The following is a 13,086-nucleotide window of genomic DNA, read 5'->3' on the forward strand; positions in this document are numbered from 1 at the left end:
TTTTCCCACTAGTTTCATACAATAGACCTATGCTAGCAACTGAAATGGAGTTGAAAAGATTTGGAGAAGAAAAGGTAGAAATCTGTATAAGAAGAATAGGTAGGTATACTATAAATAGACCAGCTTATAACATTATCTTGAAATGGTATTATATTTATCACTTTACTCCAATGTCACTGTTATTTATTACATAGTAGATTTTAAAAAACTATTGTAAAAGTGACTATCAATCTTAGTTGAACTCAATCAACAGTCGTTTTGTTCAACTGCTACTGTAGGATTGCCAACAGCAAGATTCAAAATTAACTCAATTGGAAGGATATATTTAATACAACACACCTCAGTCAGGTGCATTCAAATCCTATACAGACTATTTTATATAAAACATATTTAATTAAATGGTGTTCAGTTGTATTTTAGATGCAATAACATTATTTAAAATGCATTTATATTTTTATTGTACAGTAGAAAAAAAAATTTGTGCTTGCTTTCAGTTCATTAAAGAATTTTGTATTAATTTGTCTTGCTATGAGCTCTTAGACAAATACCAACCGATTTCCTTGTCACTTAAAAGAAAAAAGTAAAAGAGTAAAACGAAAACCAGAACTGGAAGACATGAGAATAGTCTGAAGGTGTTTGCCCTTTGGTGTATATTCATGTGTCCTGTACAACTATGTGCAATAAGCTGTACATATGCCTTCTTTTTATGAATACTCAATGATACAGAGAATACTCTCATAACAGACTGTAGAGTAAACAAGAGATCTTTGTTTGCCATATTAATTCCAATGCCACAGCTACAAAAAAAAATCATTTAACAGCAAAGGAAAATAAATAACTCATCTAAGAGTTGGACAATGACTTTAATCACAATACAACACAGCACATGTCACTTAAACTTATAGGTACAAAAAAAAAAAAAAACAAAACAAAAGAAAAAAGTGTAGAAACAGTAATTACTTATTCACTTCTGTACCAAACAGTAAGGCGGGCATCATCCAGGATCAGTGACAGGTTACATTTGGTTTGTTCAGGCTTTTGGTATGCCTACCAAAAAAGTATCATATGTAAGGCGAACCAAAAACCTGAACAAACTAAACCTAACCTGTCATTGATCCTCGATGATGTCTGCCATACTAATCAATGTTCACTTTGACACAGAAGTAAATACAGTGAAACCTGTTCAAGACGGAAGTGACATGGTCCTAGTTTTTTTTCCATTGTGGACAGGTTTCCGTGTTATTCAGGTGTGAAGTTAAACTGGAATATTTTATCATTTGTATAAATGAAAAACAAAATGGCATGCCGCAAATTGTAAGAATTATAAAATATTCTGTTTAATGCTACTGACATTAAATCAGCTTCCTGTCACTTATTTAATTGGTGAATGATCTTGATGAAAATCTCATTTGCTGTATAAATTGTACTGTAACTCACTCATTAAACACTATAAAGTTTATTAATTACACTAAATTTAATATCTAACACTATAATACTGTACTGTATATCACAGCACATTATTTAATTGGACTAGGAGCCTACAAGCCTTGAATTCTGGATTATCTAATTTCTTTGCCAGTTCGAGGGTTTCTTTGCAGAATAGGTCCAGAAATTTGCACGATCTTTGAAAGGGCAAGAAAAATCCACTCCCACAACAGTTCATTCATTTCTATGTAACCAGTTGTTTTCTGTTTCCTTTCATGACACCATTATTGACTGCAAGCCACTCACTCATCATACAGTCTTTATTTTTGAAAGTGTTAAGTTACACCTGAATTTTCCATTCATAAATTTCAACATTATTTACCATACTCTTAGTTTCTCATTTTGCTCCATAACTTCTACTTCATCAGTTAATGATAGTGCAGCATTTTTACGCAACTTTTTTTTTATCACGAAATCACTACTTGCGTTCTACCCAGCTACGACAGTATACAGGAGTGAAGAATTGAACATCGAGTGAAGAATTGAACATCGTTGAAGGGACTCGTCTGCCTAGTCAATAATAAAATTTATGACCACCAGGCCAACACACTCTCGCACCCTCAAAAATTTTACAAAGAAAACTTGTTTTTATCTTACTGACCTACGAATTTCGTACATTCCTTGAAAGCACATACTGTTTCAAAATATAGTTTACATTAAAGTAGTGTGTCCAAAATATTATTTCCGTTTTGAACAGTAGCAGACAGTTTCCGTTTCTGCGTTGGACAGTTTCCGTTTTATTCAGGAAAAATTACACATAATACATATGAATTTCGCAGGGACCAATAAATTGTTTCGAAATAGACAGGATTCCGGATTATTCAGGTTCCGATTTGAACAGGTTTCACTGTAATTACCAAACTGTTTACAATAGACATCATATCCTAGCCACATATAAAGGATCAATATTCTTCTATTCTCTAAAGAAATGTATTTTGTAAAGACGAAAAATGAACAAAACACTCTACAAATGTAGCATGAAAGTTCTAAACCAGCTAAGTGCCATTTTTATTAATTTGTAGTTTTGTATATCAAAATATTCTATATGCCTATGCTAATGCATTGCAAGACCAGCAAAGTTCTAGGTTTTCTGCAAGTCGTTTCTATGGCTATCTACAGAGAGTGTACCATGTATAACACAATTACAAAATTAAACAGCTTTTCTTGAATAACTCGAAAACATGATTTTGGCACTTAGCTGGTTTAGAACTTCCATGCTACAAATGTGTAATGCCGAAAAATGTAAATAATCATTTAAAATATTGAAAAGACGATATTCCCTATGCCTTCATGACTTGTAAATCCACAGTACAAAGAGACCAATATTATTTGTTTTAAAATATTACTATAAAAACTCAAATTCTAAAATGTTATGTGAATAACACAATTAACAAAAGTTGTATGTTCCAAAACACAGAATTATCATTCATAACACTGCCAGTGTAAGTTCAAACTGTTATCTCTCTATGAAAACCAGCTCAGTCAAACTAAGGATTACAGCAGCAGAGGAGCCATTAGGGAAGTGCAAGACTAATGCTTTGCGAACACTGGCTCTTATCATTATTATACTGGATTACATATCTCATTTATATGTCAAGATCTATATTAATACAAAATATCTACAGAAAAAAGTTAATTACATTTATTAATGAACTTATTCTCGAATGCTAAAAAACAAATCAAATTATCTAGATGTTCAAAATTAATTTTATAAATAATTTTACATAGGTAGGCCTAATTAGGTTTTTCTATAACGCGCGACACTGAAACTTCCAACTTGACTTTTTTTCTAAGTTCTCCGGTGCGGGAATTTATGACAGGTTAGGTAGATTAGCTTAGTTTAGGCTTTTTGTATAGGATGACCAGACATCCTCTTTTGTGCGGACATGTCCTCCCCTCCTTTTAGCCTTTGTCTGGGGTCTGGGCGGATTTTTAAAAAATCAAGAAATGTCCTCCTTTTCATAACTTTATTGCCTGATATTTTGAAATTATCTGATTTGACGTCTTTTTCATGTAATTTGCCTATAAGTGGCAGCAACATCGACAGAATATACTTTCTGCCAATGATCATAATTCTCTTGTTATGGTCGTTATTCACAGGTAGCTAGTAAACTGAGAGGTCGATGTGCGAATGTAGATATGTATTTTGATAATAATTATAGTTCCCTTGGCTTTCATAATGTAGCTACCTGTAAAATCATTATTATCAAGTTTTATCATAATTATTTAGTAATAAAATATTTACATATTTTTAAGTATGATATAAGCCTAAATCTGTACTGTAAATAAAGTGTGGCCAAAAAAATGTCATCCATTGAGAATCATTAATAACAGTTCTCTTTTCAGGCAGAAAATATCCACACTTTGAAGAGAGAAGGCCGGATTCCTATCTTGATACAACAGATGTCAACAATAGTCTGTCTGAGGAGGTCCTACGACAAGATGGACGACATATTGAGCATGTTTTGCACCGACAGTAACCATGCACACTTCAGCCCATGTTGTGATACCTTTCTGTAAAACGTTATTATTATGCAAATAAATATTGCATTCATAAAACAAAATGGAGACATTTCATTGGCCACACTGTACTCTGTAATAGTAATTTAAAGTATAATATAGTCCTCCTAAGCCTAAATCTAAGTACATATTTTCTGTCCTCTTTTTTTTCGAACAATGTCCTCCTTTTTGAAGCTTTGTGTATTATTTTTGTCAATGTGAATCTGGTCACCCTATTTTTGTGTGCCTTGTATATACGAATCTGTGACAGGTTAGGTTAGTTTATAGATTTTTTGTATACCTTGCATATACGAATCTGTAGCAGATTAGGTTTTAGGCTTTTTGTATGCCTTGCATTTACTAAGTGAAGTGAAATGTGCTACCTCTTTATTTCACGTGTTAAATAACCACTTTTAGATTATCTACACCGATCAATTCTTTCCAATTTTTACCTATTTTCTAATATATTTTCAAGTCAACTAACGTTCTATACGAATTCTTCACATTCCAATATACCTTCCCTCTAAAAATTAGACCATTTTTCCACTTTTTTTTTCGTAAAAAAACCTTCAGTGCCGCGTCCTATAGAAAACCCCGTAATTATACATGAATATATTGTCCGGATTATTTCTTAGTTTTCAATTTCTTACTTTTCTTCTTAATTTTACTAAACTTCACATTTTTCATTGCTGAAACTGAAGTTGCCTGATTCATGTTTGGCTTAGTCTTGGTCGTTGTCTTTACTTGAACATCATTGAAAGGTTGCAAGATCTTCTCGATTGTATAATTATATAGGTCAGAATTTATTTTTTTAAGAGCATTAATTTGCTCTACCATTCCATTACCTCCAGCATCAATCATGTTACTGCCAATAATATCGCTCTGCTGCTTATCCTCAAAATCTTTATCATCGTCTTCATACAAATTATCTTGTGTAGTTCTGATGCTAATCTCCAGGCTGCTTTCTTCTGCATCTGTTCTTTTCTGGAAACTTCGTAACACTATCGATGGTTTCATTTCTTCTGAGAAGATGGACTTCGGTGCAATTGTGAAGAATGCATTAGTAATTTGACCTTTATGATGAATGACCCTGATACACATTCTGCTGGGTATATTCCAGATCATGACTCGGGTGTCCACAGAGCCAGAAAGTAATGTTAAGCCATCTACTGAGGCAGATAAACAAGTGATGGCCTTCTCATGACCTGAAAATACCTTTTCTTTTTGTTCCTTAGTCAGATGATGATCTCTCATACGAGGTGGAGAATGTATACCAATTTGGTAAATATTACCATTCACACCACCCACAAACACTTCCAGTTCTGCTGCACTCATAGTTACTGCAGTCAAAATTAAGTCAAATACAACAGTTAATAGAACAGTTCCTGATGTCATATCATAAACTTTGCAAGTTTTATCAACAGATACTGAAATTAATCGAGCCCTTATACCTCCCGGTCCTAAATACAGATCTTTCACTGGCAGAGAATGGTCTGAGAACACGTGACGTGGTTCAGTTTGTCCTCCAATGACATCACCACCGTTATTTGATAGTAAATATGCTAGCGACCATACAAGAACGAGTGCATCCTCTCCCCCTGATACGAAGTGCGAACCGTCATCAGTAAAGCGAATGCAATTCACATGTTGGAAATGACGTACAGCCACAGTCAAATGGCATCCAGATGCTGCTTGCCATACATGTAAGTTTTCAGCTATTCCAGTAACACAGTAACATCCATCAGGAGATACAGCCAATGAAGTAACACGGCCAGGGCATACCAATCGAATACCTTTAGCCAAAACTGGTTGTTGACTATTAAGCTGCCATGCGTGTAATAGTGGTTTTGAATTGTCACCCATTACCAAGTAATCTTTTCCTAGTAAACATAACGAGTGTGGTGAAGCTACACCACCACCTTTATAGGTCATCAATGATGTACCTACACGTGGATCCCACACACACGCATTCCATAGCTGTCCAGAATTCTCACTCGTTATTACAACTTCAACAGAGTTACTCATAGTTCCAAAGAATTAGGTATTCTAAAACTTGAGATTATCAGATCGTTGTAGCCTAACGGGTATCCAACTTAAAAGTGTCCTCCTGAAACAAAAAGAAACAATTGAAAAACACAAACTGATAAAACGGAAATAATCGTAATGTCATTTCAAAAATAATGATAATGATCTGTACAAATCAACAAAAACAATTGTGTTTATATTATCCCGGTTCCCAATTACAAATGATACTGAAATAAGATCTTAATGTATAATAATACTCTTTTAAGTTGGATATCCACAAATTTGAACTTCATTTGAGTGTCTACAAACTCGAAACGTAATTATATATTGGATAAACTCCAGAACGATTAATATCAAACAAGTAATTAATTACTTTGAAACCATGCTTCTACATGAATAAATTTTAATCCAGTATGAAAATTCTGGATATCGACAATGAAATGGCCACAATCACACACGCCTAGCAAATAAAACTATTGGGATACATTAGTTACTTACTTTGTATACACACGATGCTGGAACTAACGCAATCTTTTACTCTTACACACATTAATCAAAATGGAAAACCAATACATATCCACCTTTCCCAACTACGGATGTAAACATGTAACTAATTAGTATGTTCACAAAACAAAATGTTTCCGTACTGCGCTATTCCGGCTGGCGGCTTCGTCAAGCATATAAATGGCTGAAAATTGCCAATATAACGAACGGGAATACACCAAAATTGAGGCATTTACACTCTTTGCAAACCAGTGTTTTCAGATGGGAATTTTAGGTTAGTGGAGGGATGGCGGGAGATTTTGAAATAAATGCTCGAATTCTGGATGTTTCGTATTATATTATATTATTTTATTTTATTATTTCTTAAAATGTTGCTAGTGTAATTCTGACAATTATTTGGTAATTGGAGAATTAAGAGAAAGACTACCAGTAGCCAAGCGAGTAAAGCAACAGGTTAATATTTTAGGAGATTCAATATTCCGAAATGGCGAAATTAAAGGACGAGGACTAAGCAACATTATCAGGTCGAAACTTCAAATAGGTTTGCCGCTTTAGGAAGTTCCGACGAAGTTGAGGAAAAATTAGATGTTAATAGTCTATGGGAAAATATCACAGATAATATCAAAATTGCAGCCGAGCAGAGCATAGGTATTACCACAGTCTACTATATACAGTCGCGAAGCTCAATATGTAGTAAAAATGCAAACAGGGATGGTTTCCCACCACTAGGATCGCTACTATCGCCTCATCATCGCAGATCTCTCTCCTAGCAGCCGACAAAATATGTTACATTTTCATTGTCGTGTTATTTTGGAAAAATTAACACCTTCCTTCCGTTATTGAAATATTAAATGCATAAAGTTAATTTATTATTTTAATGAAGTATATTAAATTCCACCATAAACTCGAAGATACCTGAATAACTTAATATAATTTTTGTTTGTGCAAAACGAACTGAAATTTACTATAATAGCTTCACTCATTCAAGATTATAGCGATAATTAACTATGAATTGAAACCAATAAATATTAATTTGCATTTCTCTTTACAACAATGATAATGGAAATATGAATTAATGGAGTAACTTACGTGTACCGGTACTTGTAGTGTAGGCTTACGTAGTTAACAAAATGGGATGAGGTTAAGCAATAATAATCACACCAGAATTGGAAATAAAACGTGATCAATACATTTTATTGTAACAGACTTTTTCTACGTCTCTAGTTACAGCAACAAATAAAAATAACAACAAAATTAACAGCTATAATTAAAAACATATCCTTTGAAGAAAAAATTAGGCCTAAGCAATAATAATCCCACCAGAATTGAAAATAAAACGTGATCAGTAAAGTCATTAAAACAAACTTAATTTTTCTACGTCTTTAGTAAAATAACACACAAAAATAATAACAAAATTAATAGCTACAATTAAAAATATATCCTTTGAAAAAAAAGTAGACCTAACCTTTATTTCTCTGGAAATTTAGCAGCCTAAGTGACAGAACTTTGACCGGTATCTAATGTCCTTTCGGTTAGACTGAAACATTTCATTGTGAAATTTAAGGATATAATGTATTCTAACAGTCACAAAGAACTTCAAATTAACAGTTTCGTTTCTGCACAGAATTCTTGTGGAAACCCAGGAACCTTTCTGAATCTTTCGGAAATCAGAAAAAGGATAACTCTGGCCTCTTTCTCTTACTGTTGCTACAATTTATAGCACTACAAACGTCTCCTCCTTGTCCCATATTATTATTCTAATTATTATATTTTAGCCATTAACATTTTCATTATAACCAATAACGAACATTTCACAAGCATCAATGTGAAATACGCAACGAGCTAGCACTCGATAGAAATACGACACAGTCCAAAGTCGACCATGGACAGTCTATTGTTTCTAGTTGCTAACCGCTTGGAGCGCTTTATCACGAGATTTGCAAAAAAAACACCTCAAGCTTCGCGACTGTATATAGTAGACTGTGGTATTACCCTAGATCATATATATATTATATATATATATATATATATATATATGATCTAGGGTATTACGAAACTATGAAAAAAAACCGTGGTTTGATGAAAATTGTTGCACGGTAGTAGAAAGAAGGAAACAGGCAAAATTTTATTGAATTCTTACAGGATCCAGGTGAGGCGAATAAAAATATTTCAACGAAAGACAGGAAGAAAGTCGTACACTTAGGAATAAAAAGAGACATTACTTGAAGGAAAAACTCAATGCGGTAGAAACAAGTAGTAAGAATAAAAACATAAGGGCATAAAGGAATTTAAGAATGGATATCAGGCAAGGTTAAATGTGGTCAAGGATGAGAATGGTGACTTGCTTGCAGATTCTCATTCAATCCTGAACAGATGGAAAAACTATTTTGGGCAACTACTAAATGTACATGGGCCAAATAGAAATGGTCGAGACGAAATTGAAATACTAACTGCTGAGCCATTTATACCCGAACCCACACTTTCATAAGTCGAAATCGCGATAGAAAAGCTTAAAAATTACAAATCTCCAGGTATCGAACAAATTCCAACAGAATTAATACAAGAGGGTGGAAGAGCATTATCGAACGAAGTTTGTAAGTTTCTACTTAATGTTTTGGAAAAGGAAATTGTACGAGAATAATGGAAGGAGTCCATAATTGTAGGTATCTTTAAAAGGGGGGACAAGACTAACTGTAGTAACTTTCGAGGAATATCACTTTTGTTGACGTCGTACAAAATTTTGGGGCGCGCCTCCGTACAGGGGCAGTGACATTTCCAATATTCTTTTGAGGAGATTAATTCCACGTGTAGATGAATTTATTGGGGATCATCAACGTGTTTTTAGGCATAATAGATCAACTATTGATCAGATTTTTTGTATTCGACAGATATTGTAGAAAAATGGGAGTATAAGGGTAGAGTACATCAAGTTATTCATAGATTTCAAAAAGATATATGACTCAGTTAAGGGAGAAGTTTTATATAATATTCTTATTGAATTTGGCATTGCCAAGAAACTATTTAGTTCGATTAATTAAAATGTATCTCAGTGAAACGTACAGCAGAGTCCATATAGTCCAGTTTCTGTCAAATGCTTTTCCAATACATTGCGGGCTAAAGCAAGGAGATGCACTACCACCTTTACTTTTTTTGCTCTAGAGTATTCCATTAGGAAAGTCCAGGATAACAGAGAGGGTTTGGAATTGAACGGGTTACATCAGCTCCTTATTATGCGGATGACATGACTCCACAAACTAATTGGAAAAACACGGGAATTTTACTTGAAGCAAGTAAAGAGATAGATTTGGAAGTAAATCCCGAAAAGACAAAGTATATGATTATGTCTCGTGACTAGAATATTGTACGAAATGAAAATATAAAAATTGTAAATTTATCCTTTGAAGAGGTGAAAAAATTAAAATATCTTGGAGCAACAATAACAAATATAAATGATACTAGGGAGGAAATTAAACGCCGAATAAATACGGAAAATGCCTATCATTATTCGATTGAGAAGGTTTTATCATCCAGTCTGCTCTCAAAAAAGCTGAAAGTTAGAATTTATAAAGCAATTATATTACCGGTTATTCTGTATGGTTGTGAAACTTGGACTCTCACTTTGAGAAAGGATTAAGGATGTTCGAGAATAAGATGCTTAGGAAAATATTTGTGCTAAGAGGGATGAAGTTACAGGAGAATGGAAAAAGTTATACAGGGACATCATTTTATTTTTACTAACATTTTTAATATTAACCTGTCTATACCTTTAGAGAACCGGAAACACCGCTTGCTCCCCCCTCCAAGACTGGAGTTCGATGATACTTGCGTAAAACACAAATCACTCTACTAGGTATAGGATGGAAGAAAAGTAGTTCATCCATTTACGTAAACTAGGAAATATCGCGATTTTGAGTTTGATAATTTTCATTAGGTTTTTCTTCAATCAAAGTACAGTACTGTATTAAGAATAAGTGTTTTTACTCACGAAGTGAGTTATCCATGCGAACGTATTCATTATGCAGTGTATATTATACTGTCTACAGCACATTAGCGTACAATATAGAGAAAGAAGTTAAATTGAAAAATAATCATAATATGAATATTTAAACACAATTTTGAAAATGGTGGCCGTTCATTTCGATACAGGCTTCAGTTCTTTTGTGCATATTATCGCACTATAGACTATTGCATCTAATTCCAATTGCCAGTTTCGTCCTTCGTACTAGTAACTCATGTTGAAATAATTCTGTACCTACTCTACGTACTGTAAATTCAATCTTCACTTCTGCCCGACCCGAAAATATAAAATTACTCAGACATGCTATCTACTGTCCGTCCAAGTGGTTATGCCGCAGGATTGTAGAAAGGGAGGAAATCACCTGACAGTTAATTACTTAACGAGGCCCTTTTATTTAAGTTAAATTAAACAGCTGTATAATATTACGTAAACGTCCAATTCCTAAGAGAAATTAATGTTTTCAGAAAAGAGCTAAGACAGCCCAGCTTTTACAGAGGGGCGAGCAGAAGCAGGTGGGGGAAATCGGGATGCGACGTAGGCAAACGGACAGTACCTGTGCGAAAATATGATTCAATATTGAAAGCTCTTTCGTCACTGGAAAACGCGAACATATTTCTGGAACGTACTATACTCAGTAACTCAGTACTGCTTACTATCTGCGGTCTTGGTTCTGTGTGGAGTTGGAACTTCCTTAGTAGAAGGGGTGGGAGTGAAGTACATTAAAAAACTCAGGTACAATAAAAATTGAAGTAAAAATAAAATGATGTCCCTGTACATAACGCAGAACTGCACGCATTGTATTCTTCACCTGACATAATTAGGAACATGAAATCCAGACGTTTGAGATGGGCAGGGCATGTAGCACGTACGGTCAAATCCAGAAATGCATATAGAGTGTTAGTTGGGAAGCCGGAGATAATAAGACCTCTGGGGAGGCCGAGACGTAGGTGGGAGGATAATATTGTGGCATCCGTCTGCAACGTTCTTGTCGCGTCAGGGGTTGCGCGCGCATCTAGCGAGAAGGAAGGCGCGGGGAAACGGTAACTCGATCTTCGGTAGGAGCTACAGCGCGGTAAGAAGCAAGGAGAGTAGAACTTCGGTGACGGCGCGGAGCGGAGAGTGCAGGGGAAACATCTGGAACGTATTCCTCTCGAAGATTCAGAAAGCTACTCGAATCGAAGATCCGAGAACATGTGGTTTAATAAATAAAAGCGATCAGTCAGTCAGTCAGTCTTCAGTCTACGAGTGAGTCTTCGAGCGAGCAAGGAAGCCAGCGCGACGTAGCCGGAAGACCGGGGTTCGACGTGCAGTGAACTTGAGTGAGTCCGTAACTGTGGCAGTATCCAGGCGAGCGCGACATAGCCGTAAGACCGGGGTTCGACGTGCAGTGAACTTGAGTGAGTCCGTAACTGTGACAGTGTGCACCAGGCGAGTGCGACGTAGTTTGGAAGACCTGAGTTCGATGTGCAGTGAACTTAAACAGTGAGCTAGAAGAACTAGCTAAGGCGAGCGATCTGTGAATTGAGAACTGACAGTTTTGTTCTGCACATAGTGCATTGTGAACATTAATTGAAATTAAGAGTACATTGTTGTTCTTCTCAATAATATACGTGTATTGTCATTGCCTTCGGTGAAGTGCAATAACGACTATTGTGTTGAGTGGAATACTCATTGTTGTAGGGTGGATTATTAAGAATAAAAGTCACATTGTTGACGGGTGTGTGGTGGCAAAGTAAGAATAAAAGTTACAATATTAAAATGGATTGGAGGGAGGTGGGATATGATGGTAGAGACTGGATTAATCTTGCTCAGGATAGGGACAGATGGCGGGCTTATGTGAGGGCGGCAATGAACCTCTGGGTTCCTTAAAAGCCATAACTATGACGATACAGTAGTATCAATTTTTACTTCTAGCTTTTTTTTTTAAGTTTTATATACTTTTTATATTAGTAACTTTTCTCCTTTGACCGTAACACAGAGCAATTCTACGTATTTCTACATTACAGGACATTCCACGTAATGACAAGGTTAGTGAGTTGTTAATGATATGTTTAACGTTGATGTGAAGCCGAGGAATGTGAAAAGATAACAATTTCCCGTGTGTAGTGTGGGAGGGATATCGAAGTTTCACCAAACATTTTTGTGAATAATTTATTGAACATTTAATAATATGTCCACTGTGAAAGACGGAAAGCAAAATAATATTTAAGGTGGTCTTACAAGTTTGTGCGGAATTTTCATTCACAACGAACAGCGAAGAAAAAAAAACACGAAAGCTTTCTGTTAATATCTGTTTTGTTTCCACTGTAACATAAGAGAAAAATTAAATTACGAATGTCTGTTTATTTGTTTTATTGTTGCATTGTTTCTCAAAAACGCATTGATTTGACAATTCAAAACAATCTAAAAGGCCCTTATTTTATAGTATTGAAGTGTAGAAAGGCGGGATTTTTTATGCCAGGACGGGACTTTTTACACACTTCAGAGGGAATGTTCAGAAAGTTTGACAACACTGTTGCAAACATGGAGTGAGACACGGTTGCCAACATCACAAT

General features: G+C 35.0%; 1 protein-coding gene across 3 annotated transcripts in view; it reads right to left on the minus strand.

The window, feature by feature from the left end:
• Window positions 1-6,703, minus strand: part of LOC138702938 (WD repeat-containing protein 18-like) — a 44,591-nt gene extending 37,888 nt beyond the window's left edge. For 2 of the 3 annotated variants that reach the window (XR_011332925.1, XM_069830365.1), the window contains exon 1: window positions 6,508-6,703. Coding sequence is in view for 1 of the 3 variants with exons in the window: in XM_069830355.1 (XP_069686456.1) it covers window positions 4,609-6,009 (1,401 nt within the window). In the remaining 2 variants the exon portion in view is untranslated. Of the gene's footprint in view, window positions 1-132; window positions 6,092-6,507 lie in introns of those variants that run through there. The other variant, XM_069830355.1, reaches the window with a different exon arrangement.
• Between the last annotated feature and the right edge of the window lie 6,383 nt (window positions 6,704-13,086).

The sequence above is a fragment of the Periplaneta americana genome, chromosome 1 (genome assembly GCF_040183065.1).
Source record: "Periplaneta americana isolate PAMFEO1 chromosome 1, P.americana_PAMFEO1_priV1, whole genome shotgun sequence".
NCBI lineage: Eukaryota > Metazoa > Arthropoda > Insecta > Blattodea > Blattidae > Periplaneta > Periplaneta americana.